We start from the raw sequence: 19,157 nt of genomic DNA, 5'->3' as shown, positions 1-19,157 counted from the left end.
GACAGGGCACCTGGGTGGCTCAGTCGGTCAAGTGTCTGCCTTTGGCTCTCAGATCATGATCCCAGGGTCCTGGGATCGAGCCCTGCATCAGGCTCCCTGTTCAGCAGGGAGTCTGCTTCTCCTTCGTGCCTCCCCCTGCTCTTGCGTTCTCTCTCTCCCAAATAAATAAATAAAATCTTTTTTTAAAAAGCACTTTAAAAAATGGGGGGGAAAAAAAGCTGCAGACATTACAGGTGGCCCCCAGCCTGTGAGAGCTCAAAGGGTCTTCAGAGATTGCCTGGACCACCTCCCCACCATGAGGAGGGTGCTTCCTCCTGTCCAGAGGCGAATCGTCAGAAGACCAGGTATCTGGGGCGCCTGGGTGGCACAGCGGTTAAGCGTCTGCCTTCGGCTTAGGGCGTGATCCTGGCGTTGTGGGATCGAGCCCCACATCAGGCTCCTCCACTATGAGCCTGCTTCTTCCTCTCCCGCTCCCCCTGCTTGTGTTCCCTCTCTCGCTGGCTGTCTCTGTCTCTGTCGAATAAATAAATAAAAAATCTTTAAAAAAAAAAAAAAAAAGAAGAAGACCAGGTATCTGGCTTCTTTGCCCCCCCATAATATCTCTGCGACCTTGACCGTGTTCTCCCCGCTCCACCCCTCCACATCTCCCCACCCTGCAGCCTGCTTCTCTGATAAGGTATTGGGAACATACTGGCCCATTTTTGATTTGTGTGTATCTAGAAACATGCAATGAAAAAGCCACCTTTATTCATTCTGCACCCAACGGTGTTTTTGGGGTTTTTTTTTTTTTTTTAAGTTCAATTTTAGAAATGTTAGATTTACAGAAAAGTTGCAAAGACAGTATAAGGAGTTCCCAAATCCTCCTCACCCAGTTTCTGCTGCTGTTAACATCTAACACTGGTAGGATGCATTTGTCACAATTAATGAAGCAGGTTTGATACGGGCATACGAACTAAAGCCCCTGGCTTTTACCGAATGTCCTTTCTCAGCTACAGCACCCCATGCAGGAGCCACCTGACATGCAGTCATCGTGGTTCCTCAGGCACCTCTCAGCTGTGACGGTTTCTCAGACCGTCTCTGCTTTTTGATGGCCTTGACAGTTTGAGGAATATAAGTATCTTAGGTGTTTTGTAGGGGGTCCCTCCGTTGGGATTTATCTGGTAGTTAGATTAGGGTTATGAGTTTGGGGGTGGAAGACCACAGAAGAAAAGTGCCTTTCCCATCATATCCTGTCAGAGGTATGTACTATCAACATGACTGTTGCGTTGACCTGGATCACCTGGCCCAGGTGCTTGTCAGCTTTCCCCTCTGTAAAGTGGACGTATCGCCCCTTTTATGCTGCTGTCTTTGGAAGGAAGTCACTATGCACAGCCCACCCTCAGGGAGTGGGGAGTCCTTGACTATCTACATAAAGTATTTGGAGTTCTTCTGCACAAGAGTTGTGTCTCGTCTCCACTCGTGTATTTATTCCATCATTTACTCGTAGCAATATGGACTCGTGGAGATGGCCTTTCTGCTTTGGGTCATAATCCAGTGCCACTTTCATGATTCCATTGCTCGGATTGCTGCAGCTTTGGCCATCAGGAGCTCCCTTAGTTGCTGCCCGTGTCCCGTTGACATACGGCCATCTTTGCCGTGTATGTGTGTGTTGGGTTTTTGGAATGCTTCCTTACTTCCCGACACCACACGCTCCAGGATTGTCTTGTATATTTCTTGCCGCAGTCCTAGAATCAGCCATTTCTCCAAGGAGCCCCGGTTCCTTTTATTAGAGAATCATATTAGAAAGCGAGATCCGGCTGTTAGGTGTTGTTTTTTGCTACTGGAGTGCCATGGCTTGGAGGACAAAAGATAGCTTTTAATGAAAGAAATCTCTCATAAGATGGCTTTTTGTGGTGGGGGGGGGTGAGCTCAAGAGTTGGAGTAGGCCGGTATGGTGATATGGACCAGCCCTGTAGGTGCTTCAAGGCACCCTCCCCAGGTGTGAGCCCAAGAAGTGCCAATTCCATTCAAGGTTAGTTTGGCAAAAGCCTCAGTGTAGCCCCTGTCTCGCCCCTTCTGGGTGCTGGGGCCGGGAGAGAAGGCACGGCTCCCGCAAGTCTGCTGTGCCTTCAGCACCATCTCTCATCTTTCCAACAGCCCTGCAGAACAGGGGGCAGGCTTCCTATTTTATTAGTGGGGAACCTCAACCCTGATGGTAAGGAGCCTGCCCCGTGTAATGCGGCTGCTAAATGCTGAAGTGTGATTTGAACCCACCAACCGACTGCCTTCAAAGGCTTGAAACATGTCTCGGCCTCATTCCCAGAAAGGTTGGTTTGGTTTTTTGTTTTATGGGTTTTTTTTTTTGTTTTTTGGTGTTGGGTTTTTTTTTTGTGTTTTTTTTTTTTGTTTTGTTTTTTTTCGGTTTGTAGTAGGGCTCAGGCACCAGCATGTTTTAAAAGCTCCCTAGGTGATTGAGAAACTCCACTCTGTGCCATGCTACCACTTCATTAGAAGTAATGGGAAAGGTGGGCCACAGGTGTCTAGAGTGGGTTCTGGCCACTGACCCACTGGACCACTGGCCTCTGGAGGCCCAGCAGCTCCGGAGCTTCGGGCCTCTGGGAAGAGCCAGCCACTTCTGTGACTGCTCTGATGGGCATGATTGGAAAGTTTCCCCCAAGCAGCTGGAAAATAGTCCTAAAATAACCAAAGTAGAAAAGCAGACGGCTCTGGATTGTCCAGGCCAAAAATGGATAGTAGAAGTAAAATCATTATGGTGTGTTGGGCTTTGGGTTTTTATATATTTATTTGGAGAGGAGGAGGGGCATGCAGAGGCTGCATAATTCTCTCCCTAAGCATACTCTGTCCCAGCTGTTACGGAAATCAGTTGGTCTTTCCAAAAATCCACCCTGGCTCAGGGTAGACAGGGCGAGGCTCGTACAGCCTGCTGTTCCAACCTTGTAGACTGCAGTCACTTCCCCGGGAAACTCAATGCCCGCCTCTCGGGCTCTGGGAAAGACCCCAGGGTGCTGATCTGGGAGAGTATCTTCTAGAAGAAAGGAGTCCTGGGACCCTTCAGCCCCCTGCCCTCACTAGAGTGGAAAAGCCGGCTCAGAGAGGGGAGGTGACTTGCCAAAGGATACAAAAAACCAGGGTCAGAACTAGAAGGGACACCAAGTGTCCTGCCTGGCAGCCCTGCACTCTGACCACTACCCCATGGTTGTTTGGGGGGCAGGGACGGGAGAATCCTAGCTCTTTAAAGAAAACTGAACCCCCATAGTGGGCATGCCTCAGTCAGTTTGTACAATTGGGGGAAGAGGGTTCTTCTGCTTTTTAAGAGTTCCTAATGCAGGGCACTGGGGAAGCTGACAAAAGGGCGGGAGGGAATAGAAGGAGTGGGCTGACTCAGATGTCGGCTCAACGAGGCACCAGTCTGTGTTTGTCCCACAGAGGGGAGAGGCTGAATGAGGACTCTGGGGCACAGCAAGGTTTGTTGGGGGCCTGGTTAATCCGGAAAACTTTTAGGAGCAGTGGGGGAGGGAAGCGGAATGACTGAACTGCAGGGGGACGAAAAAGGCCCCCGTGGCTGCACTTGTCACCTCCTGCTCCCTCACTCCCCACCTTGACCTATCCCTTCACGCTGCCTGAAGTCTGGAGCTGCTAAAGAGGGTGTTGGTCCTTGTCCTGGGTGCCTGGTGTCTCACCATGCTTCCTTTCCAACTCATGGAGCCATCCATGAACCATTGAGGATAAGAATGCTACCTTCTTGCAGGAGGGGGTTCTGTGCCATTTGTTCCCAGGACTCCAGGCAGGTAGAGGGGCACTGGGGAAGGGAGGCACCATATACCGAGGCTTATTATGTAGCAGGCATTCTACTGAAGGCCCCTGTGCAGTTCTAACAATCATTCCAGGCACTGGGGCAGCGGGGAAGTAACAACAAACCCAGCCTATGGTAGCTTCAGCCATAAAGCCACTATTGTTCATCTAATGAGAAATCTGGAGGTTGGGGTCCAGGGTTAGTTTAGCAGCCCAGTGATGTCCTTAGAACCCAGGGTCTTTTCACCTTTCTGTTCCCCATCTTAAGTGTTGGCTTTTTGTCCTCCGATTTGTCACTTCATGGTGACAAAATGGCAGCTGCAGCTCCAGCTGTCTCAGCCATTCAAAAGCAGTAGGTCACAGGCAAAGGCCTTCTTCTCCTAGCCTCAGTCTTTTTGTCAGGGAACGAATATTTTTTAGATGCGTTTTTGGTCACCCCTAACTGCAAGGGAGGCTGGGAGAGGGAGCGAATGGCAAAAAGGAGCAGAGTAGCCATGATTGGCTTTGACCGAATCCTCCTGAGGCAGGATACATTGCACCCAGATGGGAACTGGGCTCAGTTGGCAAGAAAGGGAAAAGACTAGTTCTTGGGGAGCTGATAGCGACTGTCCCTGGCAGAAACTGTTATGAGCCCATTTTCCAGAGGAAGCAGCAGCCCCAGAGAGACCACACAGCTCTGAGTAGCCAAGCTAAGGACTGAACTCAGAGCATCGGGCTCCAGAGCCTGCGGGCCGAAGTCGTCCATGGGAGGGCCCCAAGGCCCACTGCTCTGAGTGTTCCCCTTTTCCTCTCCTTCTGCTGCTCCTCCCCCCATACTTTTCCTGTCTGTACAATGGGTAAAATACGCCAAGCCCCAGGGAGGGAGTTGCTGCAAAGTATCTGAACTCCCTAGCCTGATGTCTGCATAGAACGCATGCTCAGTTGACACTCTGGGTTGGTTGGGTTGGAGGGCGTGACCTGTGGTGGTCCACAGCCGTGGCCTGAGGGTCACCGGCCTTGCGTTCTTGTCCTGGTTTTGCCACTAACAACTGACGTGACCTCAGGAGCTCTCTTTCATCTCTCGGTCTTGGTTCCTCTGGCTGGAGAGTGGGGAGCTGGCCACATCACTGGCTTTCAAACTCCCACCTCTCCGAGCTTTGGGCTCCATCCGCAGCACCTCCTAGAAGGAAGAGAGGAGGGGGTACCCAAAGGATGGGGCTCATGTCCATACCTCCCGATGTCTCTATCATGGGTGACGGTTGCATAACAAAGCACTTCAAACTTCAGTGGCTTCAAACAGTCACCATTTGATTTGCTCACGATTCTGTGGGTTAGCAGTCTGGGCTGGGTTCTGCTGAGCAGTGCTACTGCTGGTCTCACCTGGGGTCAGCCATGCAGCCACAGTCAGCCGGCAGCTTGGCGGGGCTGGCTGGCCTGAGGTGGGCTCACTCATGTGGCTGGCCCTTGGTGCTGGCTGCTGGCTGAGCCACGTGACTCCCTGCAGACTCGCTCTGGGGTCCTCACGTGACAGCTCTGGTCCCAGAGGGTGAGCATGGAAGCGGACTTGCCTCTTACAGCCTAGGCTCAGAACCCCACCGTGCCCCATCGGCTGTGTTCTTTTGGTCAAAGCAAGTCACAAGGCTCACCCCTTCCAGCTGTGGGAAGATTTGATGTGAGAAGCGGCAAAGAATTTGTGGCCATTTTTAATCTACCACATGGGAGAACGGTCTGTGAGTCCCTTCTTCCAATCTCTCCCTTTGGAAAAAGATACATAATAATCATCTTACTAATAATATTTATCAAATGAGATTATGCATATCAAAATCTTAGCCTGTGGTTTAGTGCTCAGTAAACGAGAGCAGTCTACTTTAATAATAAAGATTGTAGGTACTTTTTATTAAGTGCACATTGGGTGTCGGGCGTTTGATGTCCATGGTCAGCAATTCTCACAGCAACCCTGAGAGATGGATATTATCATCCTCACGCTCAGATCAAGAAACTGAGACCCAGAGAACTAAAGGCGGCTTGTCCGTGGGCCCACAGCTAGTGTGTAGCGGAGCTGGGATTGGGGTCCCGCCGCATCTCTCCAAAGCTAGCTGAGGGGGGTAGAAAGAGAAGCAAAGGGGGCCTGAAGAGTTTGCACACAGAACCCCCGAGGATGTTGGAGCAGGAGCCCTGGGTGGCCCATGCAGCCCTTCAGCCTCCTGCACACTCACTTGCGACCACCGTCGTGGACAGATCCTCCCTAGAGGATAAGCCAAGGCCACCCCGTGAGGGTGGGAGCGAGGGGTGTACAGACAGCTCACACAGACGGTCTCCCCCCGGCACTGACTTTGGCTGGACCCTGTCGAGGTGGAGCATAGGAGACTGCCCGTGACCTAGAAAGCCTTGCAGGGGTCACTATGCATTATTCCTCACTTTGCTGCACAGCGACACTGCGTCTGGGGTGTTGTCTGTGGATCTTTCCCAAAAGGGACCTTGTGACTAGCTGAGCAGCTAAACCTCCCGAAAGGGGAACACAGAACAGACTCTCTTGTTCTAAAGGACAGTGACCCAGGCAGACCCTTGTCAGTGTCCCCCTCCCTCATGGCCATCTAGGCAGGAAGGGTCAGAGGTGTCCTCCAGCTTCCCTCTCCGTCCTGCCCCCGCTAGCTCACAGCCTCTCCCCCACCCCATCTTCCCCCAGGACCTTATCTTGGCTTTTCAGATAAGAGCCCCAGGACTTGGCCATGGTAGAAGGAAGTGCTGCGTGAGGCTTTGTGGCCGTGCAGAAAGGGTGGGAGTTGGGCATTCAGAATTGGGGACCGGTCAGAATCCAACCTGGGGGACTTTCCACCCCTGTCCACACCCCTACCCCCCAATGAGTAGATGACACAGACATGATAGCAATAAAGAAGCGAGGTGCTCCCGGTGACACCTGGGTCTGCGCCCTGCTTCTGCGCTTCCCATCGGCGTGACCCTGGGTTTGTCCGGCCTCTCTGTGCCCTGAGTCTTCCCCCGTCAAAGACGGATAGTAGGTACCTACCTCACGGGGCTGCGGTGGGGAGTGAGTGAGGCCAAACGTAGGGAAGGAGCGTGGCACAGAGCACAGGTGTCAGCCGCTGTTCCCGCCTCGGGCTCCTTACCATGGCTGAACCGCTCTCCCAAGGAGATCCCTCCTGGGTTTTTATCACAATCAACACCAGTGGCAGACTGATCCCCAGTTCGCCATGGAGCCCGAGACTGGGAGACTGAAAAACAAAAGCCAGCTGTGGGGGGCGGGGGGCAAACGTGAGAATTAATCCTCAGGGAGCATCTGTGGAGACCCGATTATCCCACTGGGTGCTTTTCTGTGTCGTTCTCCCCATTGACAGATCAGGACCCTGAGGCTCAGTGAAGCCACAGAATTACCCAGGGCCACAGAGCTTACAATCAGCTGCTCAGGGCCCTCTGGGAGCCCAAGAAAAATACAGATTGTGACAGACTGGCTCTCCTCCCAGCTGGAGAAGTTCCTGTCCGTGGGCTCCTATCTTCTGTCGTTCTCTCAGTGGCACGCGAGGGCGGAGCACAGGGCCGATGTGTCAGCAGAGTGAAGACATCTAGAAATAAGTACGTGCTGGGTATGAAGGAGCCAATTAGCTTGCAGGGCACTGTCAGGGAGGTCCCCGGGTGAGGCCAGCAACCATGCTTGGTCATCGCAGTCAACCTAGGAGAGATCAGTGCGGGTCAAAATCGTCAAGGAAGAAGGCCAGGCCAGTAGAGTAAGAAAGAAATCTATGTTGGACTGTGGCCCTGGCCCTTTGTAGGTCTCTCTGTTTTTCTCACTCTCTGACAAAGAGTCCATCCTTCTCATAAGTATCCTTCTTATCTTCTATTCTCTTCTATTTTATTTTGAAAAAATAAAAATAGTTGGTGGCATTTGCACTCGTGGGTCCCGACCCACAGTTTGAAAAACACAGGCCCTCCTTCCTCTGCCATTCCTGACCCTCTAGGTCGGAGAGAGGCAGCTCTGCTACATACGTGGCCTCTGAGTGAGGGACCTACGTGGGCAGGTGTCCCCACACACAGGCACCACATGTGTAAAGGGTCTGCTTTCCCTGCAAAGACAGAAACCCTCCAGTTTGGTTTCAGTTTGGGAAACCAGCCTCAGCTCCCACCCCAGCTCAGGATCAGGGGTCCCGGTTTGCTCTGTTGGCCTTCCTGGGCGTGCCACCAGCTCCAGCTCAGATCTCCCTTCCCAGAGTTCCAGGTGGGAGGCCCCGGGGCAGCCCAGAGTTCACTCATTCCATATTCACCCCCCCCCCCCCCCCCCCCCCCCCCCCCGCCCCCGCCACACACATGTACTCACTCACTCACTCACTGGGCTCTGACAGCAATTCTCCGACTCCAATGGGAGTGGGAGACAATTGTGGGACAATTCAGCCCCATCCTGACACTAACTACCCGGAGTGCGGGCAGGACCCAGAAGTTCAAGGTCAGGGTCCCCAACAAGGCTGCCCTGACTTCAGGTGCCAGATGGAAGTGGGGTCCCCAGGCTACCCACACTAACTCAGCTGCAAATATGACCCCCCTTCGGGGTTGACAATTCGCTAGAATAACTCTAGGAACTTCCTGAAACCACTATATTTCTGCTGACCCTTTTATTCTAAAGGGCCCAACTCCAGAGCAGCCAATGGCAGGGACAAAGAGGGGTGAGGTCTGGGGGGTGGAGGGGCACCCAGAGCTCCCATACCCTACCCCAGTGGAATCTGGGCATATCTATGTGTTCGCCAACCAGGAACTTCCAACGGAGCCTGAGCGCCCAGGGCTTCCGCTGGGTTTTATCTCATAGACATGGTGGACTAACGTGTCAGCCATTCTGGCTCCAGCTCCTCTCCCCACCAGAGAATGTTGAGGTGGGGCTGGAAGTTCCAACCCTGTATTCCCCTGGCTGGCTTTTCTGTGGCCAGCCCCTCCTTTTACACCAGGGGCCCACCATGAGTCACCTGTGAGTGTGAACTCAGGTATGGTCAAAAGCAGCTCATTATGAATAATAAAAGACACTTGTCACCCAGGAAGTTCCAAGGGTTTTTGAAGCTCTGTGCCAGGAACTGGGGACAAAGACCAGATCTGCTTTCTATTACACTACACTCACCCACCCCCACGCACAGACTTGCCATCGCGGGCCCACACACACTGCTGGTTCCCACCGGCCTGGGGGGCAGAAGGCAGCTTGACCTTGGACCTCTGAAGGAGCGGCCAGGTTACCTCTTTTCTTTGGAGGGCAGTATGTTCCTGGGGTGAGATCAGGTTCGGGTGACCTGTCAGGGTAGGGCAAGGCTGCTCAGGGTGCAGGCGTCCTCTCTGTGTACAGAAGCTTCCAGAGGTGAGCCGGCCTCCAGCTGCATCCTCTAGGGAGGGCCCCCTTCCAGGCTGGGGCACATTTGCAGGCAGCATCCCACCTGCATTTCCACCTCCAGAAGCCTCCCTCCCGTCCTCCCTTGTCCTCCCCTGTCCACTCCAGGCTCTCATGCTCTCTCCACCCTGTTGTGCTCCAGGAGAGGGGCTCTAAACTTTCAACCACAGTTCATTGACTCATGGGCTCATGCTGTCACTGCTCCCAAAGGGATGCAGCCTCTCTGGGCCAGGTCCAGGGATACAGGGGTGGTGGATCTGAGAGGAAGGGCCTGAGCTCAAATCCCAGCTCTAGCACTTACTAACCTAATAGTCTTGGGCATGTCTTGCCTCTCTTTACCTCAGTTTCCCCATCTATAAAATGGGGATAATAATAACACCCCCCCATAGCTTTAATAAAAGAACTAAGTGAGAAGGAATCTAATCACCCGGGGTTAAGGCTCGAGGCCGACTAGGGAGGCAATATGTACGTGTCAGCTACTGATCAGTAACAATGGCAGGGAACTGGGAGCATCACGAACGAGGTGGAGGACAGTGTGTCTTGCTGGGGAAAGGGAAGAAGTGCCGTCTTAGTGGTTCTCCAGAGCCTCTCACGACTGGGGCCACATCCACAGGGATGCCCCAGTGGCTCCCAACCTTCCCTCAGCAACTTCGGCCAGACTCCCGGTCTTCCAAGCTCCAGCCCAGGCACTTGGGGCCTGAGTGTGAGATGCTTAGACCCCAGGGTGGGGATGAGGGTGGAGGTGAGCGTACATGCTGGGGTGTGAGTTGAAAATCAGCATGACTCCCCGTGTCTTAGAGCTTTTCTGAGTGCGAATGCAGGACCACCACCCATATCAGAATCCCCCGATTCTGGGCTCCACCCACCCAGCCAGCATCCCAGGGCTGGGGCACAGGGCTGCATGTTAAACTCCCCCCAACTCTGTGTCTACAGCACAATTCTTTGGGAAGCATTGATTTAGTTGGACCCCCCAGTGGGCATGTAAGAAATGGAGAGTCAGGAGCCAGGGGCCAGGGGCCAGGTGACACATGGCTCTTAGGGCAGAATCCACAGTTTTCCTGAGGGATGCTTGACTCCCCCACCCTGCCTCCTTGTTTCTGGAACATTCTGGATGACTTCCATCCCACTGTTGTCCTTCTGTTGTCCTTCTGACCTTCACCCAAACCTTTGATTCACGGAGCTCCCTCCCTTCTTCCATTGCAGACGTTCCTGGTCTGTCGGGACAGCGGCTTGAAGCACTTGGTGCTCTGTGTCCACTTCCCTTCCCTGAACGAGGGCTCGTCCGAGGTGCTTGAATACACCATTAAAGAAGAAAAATCAAGTAAGTACCTGTCTTCCTGTGCCGGCCCTGACCACACAGCAGCGGCAGCAGAAGATACTACGCCATGTAACCACAGACACTCCCAGCAGGCCAGAGGGGTTTAAAATTAGAAGAAGGGGGAAACTTTCAGTCCCCCCAAGTTATTTGGCCGGGTTTGTTGTGAACTCAGTTTATCACTCAAGTCAGTATGAGCTTCCGCTCGCGCATATCACAGCGTGGTGGCTTGGCTTCCTCGTGGTCTCTGTGAAGTTTCTTCTTGTTAGTTCAGGCTGGAGAAAAGGAAGAAGAGGAGAGGAACTGGGCCCCTGGTCCTAGAGACAGCTCAGCACACACACAAACCATGATCTTGGACAAGTCATCCAACCTCCCTGAGTCTGTTTTCTCATCCGTCAAATGCATGTAATAGTCACTGTCCTGCCTGAGTCACAGGGCCTTTGTGAGGGTCAAATGGGCAAGCACTTTGGAAGCCAGAAATCCCATGTGTGCACAGGGCTGCCAGGAGCAGGCCTGGGCCCCCGTGGGAAAATGTTTGGGGGCCTCTGATCAAGGGCAGGTTTGTACTGATACGCAGTGAGAGGATCCGGGCCCCCTATGGGTATTAAGGTATTAAGATCCAAGAAGCCTAGAAGTTAGAGGAATCTATAGAACGTTCCAGGCATCAGCTTAGGTCCTCTTATAAATCCCTGGGGTTGTGGGAAGCTTTTTACCTTTGGTGAGATACAGAGTGAAAAGAGTTAAAGAAGACAATAAAAAATGTATTAAGTGTCTCATAAATATTATATACTGATATAACATATAAATATAATAAATACTTTAGAGATATTTATTGAATATTTTGGAGTAGTTGTTTCTCAAGAAGCACTTGGCCCAACACTGGGAGGATGAATAAGCCCTGGCCTCAAGGGTCTCCCCATCTAGCTGGGTGGGAGGGACATGATGGGGTGAGAGAGACCCAGACATCGGCTGCTATACAGTGTGACAGTGTGACTGCAGAAGGACGCCTGGCTGAGGGACACAGGGGATGCTGACCACGGCGGGAAGGATTCCAGGAGGGCCCCAAAGTGGAGAGAATACAGGCTGGGTCCCGCAGGGTGACCAGTGGGTATTTGTTCAGTGAAAAGCGAATCTTCTAGCTCCAGAGGTGGACGAGAAAGTGAAAGCAGAAACAGGGTGCTTTTCTTGCTATAAGGGGGCCTTGCCATAGAGACCCTGATTCATGGTGTGTTCAGCAGAGTGATTGGGTGTCTGTCCTATGTCAGGAGCTGCTCTACCGTTGGGGACACAGCAGTGGATGAAACACAGTCCCTGTCCCTCTGAGCTCACATTCAGGTGGAGGGAGGAGACGATCAACAAGTAACAATACAGGGTGACCTTGAGGTGAAGAGTCGTGCTGTGCAGAGCATGGAAGCAGGAGGATTAGCTAGTTGCCACAATAATAACAGAAAGTGTCATGCCTTAAGCCCAGAAGAGGCTAGTGTCCTGGTCCTGTGCAAAATTCCTCAACCGCGGGGAGGGCTCTTTTCAGGGACCCTGACCAACAGAGGCTCTGCTGCAGGAGCAGGTGGACTCCTGGTTCCCACGGTGGACTCCAGCCAATAGGAGGCTGGAAACTTGTGGGCCGGTCTTACCAAGGTCTTGTCCAGGAAGTGGGTGTGTCACCTGTGTTTGCATTCCATTGGCTAGAGCTGGGTCACATGACCACACCCAACTGCAAGGGAGACTGGGAAATGTGGTCCAGGCGTGTGCGCAGGCCGACGCAGGGGACTTGGATCCTGGTGAACTGTTAGGAGTGTGTAAGGGGATAGAGTAGGTGGGGTTGTTACTTTAGACAGCAAACCCCAGTGACCCCTGTCCTGCAGTGTCCAGCAGGGAAGAAAGTGTAGGGATCTCAAAGAGGAAGGAGGGTTATAGTTTTCCCAAACCAATATACAGCGCCCTCTAATGAGAGCAGAGGGGTGAGGTTGTTTGGGGCGCCTACTGCTCTCCAAGAACCTGGGCCCTTTCTCAGATGTTGTCAGCAGGTGCCTGGGGGTGCACAGGCCCCCAGTGTAAGTTTGGCCATCAGCCGGTTTCAAAGACCTGCCTGCCCAGGCCCCAGATACCTACAGTCCCTTTAGAAACCTGAGGGCCGGACAAGTAGCTGAAGGTGGGCAGGGGTGATGTCCCGAGCATGCGTCCCAGGTGCTCTAGAAGTGCAAGGAGGGAGCTTTGTTCAAGAGCAGGCTGATGGGGCACCTTCTCGGAGGATGCACAGGTCCTATCCAGTGGAACCAGGATGTCCTGTTTGGTTGCAGTGTCTCCTTTCCAGTTAGGAGCCTGGGGGACAAACCAGGGCACCCGGGGATGGAGGCAGCTTACTTCCCTGTTTCATATCTTCCTCCCAGGACCATGTGGTAGAATCTCATTTCCCACTTTTAAACATACATTCATTCATTCATTCATTCATTTACATTTTAAAGATTTTTACTTATTTATTTGAGAGAGAGGAGAAGTGGAGTGAGGGACAGAGGGAGAAGCAGGCTCCCCACTGAGCAGAGAGCCCGATGTGGATCCCAGGACCCCAAGATCATGACCTGAGCTGAAGGCAGACACTTAACTGACTGAGCCACCCAGGCGCCCCTCCCACTTTTAAACCTTTAAACATTCAGTGCTCAGCTTGCTGAAAATACCATCAAAACTCAAACCAAAATTCCTTCATGTAATGTAACTCTTTCAATCACGATTCGTGTCCATTCCCTGTGACTACACAGACGTCATCTATAAGTGTGTACGTGTTTTATTTTGCTCTTTCTTTATATTGCTCCACTGCTCCCCAAACCTCAGACCCCGGAACCCAGACAACAGCAAGAAAGGACCAGGTAATGTGTCGCTTTGTCCATGTTCATTCATGCTCTGACCTTTCTGCTCTCTTTTCCTCATTCCGCACCTGCCTCCTTCACATGGTGCTTGAGCACCGACTGCGGAAGCCACACCGCCTGTGTCTGAATCCCAGCTCTGCCTTTTACTCCCCGTGTCACCTCTCCAGGCCTTCCTTCACTTCTCCAGGCCTCTACGATAGGGAGGATAATGGTGTCTCTCTCTTGCGGTGATTGAAGGAGTTAGTGTGTCTAAAGTACTTAGGACAGGGGCGCCTGGGTGGCTCAGTTGGTTAAGCATCTGCCTTCAGCTCAGGTCATGATCCCAGAGTCCTGGGATGAGCCCCGCGTCGGGCTCCCTGCTCAGTTGGAGCAGAGAGAGAGAGAATGAGCAGGAGGAGCAGCAGAAGGAGAGGGAGAAGCTTCTCTCTCTCTGTCTCAAAACAATAAACAAAATCCTTAAAAAATAATAATAATAAAGTACTTAGGACAGTACCCAGAGTACAAGAGGGTTATAATCATGTTGTTGTTATTATTATTATTATTATTATTATTATTATTATTATTATTATAACTATTATTAATCCTCCTGCAAGATGAAGCCAAAAGGAAGAGTGGAATGAGCCTACACAGAGGGTTCCAGGCTCTGGGTAAATCCCATCCGCCTTGTGTACCCGCCTTGCAGTCCCTTATGGGAGGAGGGAGCCACCAGCCTTCTGAGTCCCCCTGTCGCTGTGGTGGCTGCAGTGGGGGTCAGCCTGAGAGGAAGTGGGCACGGGGAAGGCCCAGGCCTGGAACTGGGGCCTTTTGTTGGGATTCCCCACATGCTCAGGCAAAGGAGGGAGATGAGGGGATCCCCCGAACACGGGTGGTCAGCCTCTTCTGTGGCCCTGCTGTTTGCTTTGAACAAGAAAGGCTCACTTCAGCCCCTTCTGTGCTTCTGTGTGCTCCGAGGGTCCTCTGGTTCCTTGTTAAGAGTTTCTTCACAGGGGTACCTGGGTAGCGCAGTCGTTAGGCGTCTGCCTTCGGCTCAGGGCGTGATCCCAGCGTTCGGGGATCGAGTCCCACATCGGGCTCCTAGGCTGGGAGCCTGCTTCTTCCTCTCCCACTCCCCTGCTGTGTTCCCTCTCTCGCTGGCTGTCTGTCTGTCACATAAATAAAAAAAAAATCTTAAAAAAAAAAAAAAAAAAAATCTTAAAAAAAAAAAAAAAAAGAGTTTCTTCACAAAACACCGACCCGGTAGGTGGGGCTGGTGGTGCTGTGGGGACAAACAGCCCTCAACTGCAGTGCTGTCCTCTGTTCGGCTTGGGGACCGCAGGGCGGGGCTGCTACCCCTTTGAAGAAGCGTCACCGGCTGCTACACCCTCAGCCCTCCTCTGGCGGCACAGAGGGGAAAAGAAGGCTTTGCAGGGTCTGCGTTGCCACTTAGCTTCACAGGGGCCCTCAGAGCCCAGATGTTTGTGTGTGGCAGGCAGAGAACCAGCAGAAGAGGCCCTGGAGCAGGGGACCCAGGCGACAAAGGAGCAGGCCACAGGATGGATGAAGGCTAGGCCAGCTGCCCCTTCATGGCCCAAGTTAAGCATCCGGCGCAGGGACGCGAGCTACTTTTTCATTCATCTGTACCCTTGAAGATAGTGACATGGACACATTCACGCGATGGCGTTTTTTTCTGCTGGCTGCGAAAGAAAGGAAAAGAAAGGGGAAAGGGAAGGGAAGGGAAGGGGAGGGGAGGGGAGGAAGGAAGGAAGGAAGGAAGGAAGGAAGGAAGGAAGGAAGGAAGGAAGGAAACCAGTTGGCCCCGACTCCAGAAGGGGAACCATCAGACAGTGACGCAGAGTGTGGTCTGGCCCCTACAGAAAGTGGCTGCCTGGCACCCAGTCTGAGCCACTGGCCCCACTTCCTGGGCGGCCCCACCATCCTCCCTGCCACCCCAGCCGACGCCCTGGCGTTAGAAAGGCTGGCCTGCCAAGCTGTTAGGTTCTCTTCTTGCCCTGAGCAGCTCTCCCAGTCTGAGGTCTGTGGTTTTAGGCCAAGTAGTCGAAGCTGATAGACACACTTGTGATTAGGAGCGGAGCCCACCTCATGGGTCAGTGTGGTGGATGTCGTGCCGATTGGCACTGACGGTTATCACCACTGGACTGGGGAACTGTTCCACCAAGGAGGAGAGACATTCTAGATGAGTTTTCCTGGGCAGCAGAGATCTGTGAGTATGGACAGGTCAGACTGTCATCCAGAATGCCTTTGAGGTCCATACGGGAGACTTACATTGCTGCTGCTGGGTTTGACCCCTTCTTCACCAGTGGACCATTATCCTAGGATGAGACTTAACCTGTATTTGACCATAGTGTATTTATTAAGTCCATAAAAAGGTAAGGAACGGTTATTACTAACATCGAGGTCGGAACGGTCGAGGCAAGCTGTTGCTGTTTTATCAAGGGAGGCAGGCTGGGTTGTGGTGAGTCTTACGCGCTGGTCAAAGCAAGCCTCTTTTGAGAGCCTGTGCTTTGTGTGGGAGGGCAGAGAGTTCTACAGCGTTCTTCTGTCCCTGTCACCTTGTGACAGCAGACAAGCGACTTAATCTGTGTGTCGGTTTCTTCGTGTGCAAGATGGGAACATCTCGACACCACTGCTGGGGGATAGAAGAGGGAATCCATGCAGGGACACGACAGTATTGCCTGGCGCGTGGGAAGCACTCAACAGCATGTATTGACTGTATTATCAGGATTTATAATAAGAAATATATGTTTGGTCTCCATTCCAGTTTTGGGTGCAGAGCTCCTCAAACCCTTGGAATTTCCTAAGTGTTAGGAGCCATAAAGCCGTCTGGATACTCATAACAAGTCCCTTTCAACCACACCAGGGTTTATATGAGGCCCAACGGGAGGGGGATGGGGGGGCTGATTGCCAGGGGAACCAACCATGTGATGCAAGGGTGGTGGACCCTTTCAGTCCCACACCCTGGCCTCCAGGGAGCAGGGAGGGGCTGGAGGGTGAATCAGTCACCAAGGCTAGTGACAGAATCAGTCATACCGACATAGTGAAGCCTGCACAAAAACCCAAAGGATGGGGTTCAGAGAGCTTTGGGGTCGGTGCATGTCGAGGTTGAGGGAGACTGGGGTGCTCAGAGAGGGCGCGGAAGCTCCACACCCCTTTCCCACATCCCGTGCCCTATGCAAGCTCTTCCATCTGGCTGTTCCTGAGTTCCATCATTTTATAAGAAACTGGTGAGCTAGGATGTAAGATGTTTCTCTGGATTCTGTGAGCCGCTCTAGCAAACTAACTGAGCCCAAGGAGGGAGGCATCAGAACATATCTGTCTCCATTTGGTGGCCAGCACAGGTGACCACCTGGGGTTGAAATTGGCATCTGCAGGGGCAGGGCAGGGGGCAATCCCGGGGGACCCAGCCGTTAACCTGCAGGGCCCAACACCACCTCCGGGTGGACAGTGCCAGGATGGAGCTGAATTGTAGGCCGCCCAGCTGGTGGAGGAGAACTGCTTGGTGTTGTAGGGGGAAAAGACACATTGGGACCGAGGTCAGAATTGGAGTCACTTCCTAACATGATCGTGTTGCCTCCTGGACGGAACGGGGCTATTTCTGGGGAAAAGCTATCACTGTGTCTGCAGGGAAGAAGCCCTCAGGAAAGACCAGCAGTTATAATTCGCTATGGGGATTGAGTAACATCAACTTACACCTCAAAACCATTGTTTTCTGCAACGCCTGGCTCCCAGAGAACTCCGCTAACAAGCTGATTCATTCCTCTTATCGAGCAGTGGTTGTTACCCAGGGAGGTTTGGGCTAAAAGCTAACCACAGTTTGTTTCTTTCTGGTTTGAGCCATTCCCTTTTTGGCCTCCAGAATTGGGGTTGGCCCAGGAAAAAAAAATACACCATCAGATAATTTAACTCCAAGAACTTTATTGTAAAACTGGTGTATTTTTTTCTTTTCTTTTTCTTTCTTTTCTTTCTTTTTTCTTTCTTTTCTTTCTTGTCTTTCTTTCCTTCCTTTTCTTTCTTTCTTTCTTTCTTTCTTTCTTTCTTTCTTTCTTTCTTTCTTTCTTTCTCCATGCATTTAAAAATTTTTTAAATTCCAGTATAGTCCACATACAGTGTTGTGTTAGTTTCAGGTGTACAGTATAGTGATTCAGCAATTCTCTACATAACCCAGTGCCTATCACATAAGTGTGCTTTTCATCCCCTTCGCCTATTCCGCCCATCCCCCATTTCGCCCATACCCCACCCCAGTGTATTTTGAATCATGATGGTCCATACAGTTTTAGCCTCCCTTTATTCACTTAAACAGTTTATTACGGGCTTCCTCTGAGTTACTAAATATTTTGACAACTTGGCAACCAACTGAATGTGTGCTGAATAGCTTCTGAAGAAAGACCCTTACGATGGGCTCTGTAAGACACGGCTCCTAACGTTGGAGCCATAGGGCAGACAGACACACACACGCACACACACCCCATCAGAAGTGCAGGCCAGGCTGTCGTAAGTGCTCGAATGTCAACTGTGTACTTTGGGGGCATCAACATTGATGACTTTTGACTGGAGGAGATCATCCAGGCCTCCTTGGGCTGTGGAGGTTGGGAAATCACTGTGAGAACGAGAAACTGGGGACAAGGCCTGTTCAGCAGTGACCACAGCCCACATAGGGCTCAGAGGCAGGAAGGAGAATCAGGAAAGGGGGGGCTATGTGGGGGTGAGGTGGTGGGGAGCCAGATCAAAGATGAGGCTGGGAAGGTGGGATTCGGCCAGGTCACCAAGGGCCTTGACAGCCACGCCGGGAGTCAGGGACCTCGTTTGCAGTGCCCGGGGCAGGCATGAATGGACTGGGGGCAGGAGGTGCCCTGACGAGACTGGCACTTTTGAAGGGAGCTGGCTGTGTGGGTGCGGGATGGGACCGTCCGCCCTGCCAGGAGCAGCACGGGGCAGGAGGAAGGAGGGCTTGGGAGACCTGCCTGAGGGAAGGGCCTCGACGGTGGTTGGGGGACCTGGGACAGGCCAGTGATGCCAAGGAAAGGGGAAGAAGGGGGGAGGCCTTTTCAGTGGGGGAAACTTCCTGAGGAGGCAGGGGTGCTGTACCCCCTCTCTGGGACCCAGGAACCCCGGGACTGCCAGGAGTTAGTTTTGCCCTGAGCAAGTAGGACACGGGGAAGTTTTGACACAGATGGGAGAAAGATACAGGACACAGGGCATTGGAGGCAAGAGAAGGGGAAGATGAGGGAAGTGGGTTTGTGGGGGTGAGGGTATCCTGCCAGCGTCAGGCCCGAGTGGGTGGCCTGTGTATACAGGGACCGCCACCTTCAGGGGCAGCTTCCGAAAATATGTCTAAGGGGAAACAGTCCAATTCAAGTGCTCCAGAGAGCCAGGGGCCTCTGTGCAGCCCCCCCCTTTTTAGGGGTGACTACAGAAGTGTCAGGGGTCAGGGTCCAGGCCTCAGTGTCTCCTGGGCTTTCCATCACTGGAGAGCAGGGGGTGTGGATTATCTCAGCCCAACATTTTTGTCTGGGGCTTCCACCTTCCTTTCTAGCTGTTTCTGCCTCCCTCTGCCACCTTCCATGGCAACTTGCTGCCTGGAAACTCTCTAGCCAATAAACAGATTTATACTAACATGTGAAAGACTAACACCGCCGTAAAGTAGTGCAATGAGGGTGCACATCTCAGTTCTCAGAAGGAATTAAAGCGACAGTACTGATGTGACAGCGGTGGAGTGTCGGACATCAGCCAGCAAGGAGTGGGCGTTCGTTTGTCCCAGCTGCCCTGAAATAGCAGGGGAAGGGGCGCCCACCTGTTCGGACTGTCCGCATCCTCCCCAGGCCCACCGCTCTCCCGG

General features: G+C 52.6%; 1 protein-coding gene across 1 annotated transcript in view; it reads left to right on the top strand.

The window, feature by feature from the left end:
• The window catches only part of RIN3 (Ras and Rab interactor 3), a 118,274-nt gene that overhangs the window by 40,293 nt on the left and 58,824 nt on the right, over positions 1-19,157 (top strand). The window contains exon 3 of the mRNA XM_040641513.1: positions 10,349-10,466. Within this exon, the coding sequence (XP_040497447.1) occupies positions 10,349-10,466 (118 nt within the window). The remainder of the gene's footprint in view (positions 1-10,348; positions 10,467-19,157) is intronic.

The sequence above is a fragment of the Ursus maritimus genome, unplaced genomic scaffold, assembly GCF_017311325.1.
Source record: "Ursus maritimus isolate PB19 unplaced genomic scaffold, ASM1731132v1 scaffold_25, whole genome shotgun sequence".
Taxonomy (NCBI): Eukaryota; Metazoa; Chordata; class Mammalia; order Carnivora; family Ursidae; genus Ursus; species Ursus maritimus.
The sequence above is the reverse complement of the archived record's forward strand: the minus strand, read 5'-3'. Positions and strand labels throughout refer to the sequence as shown.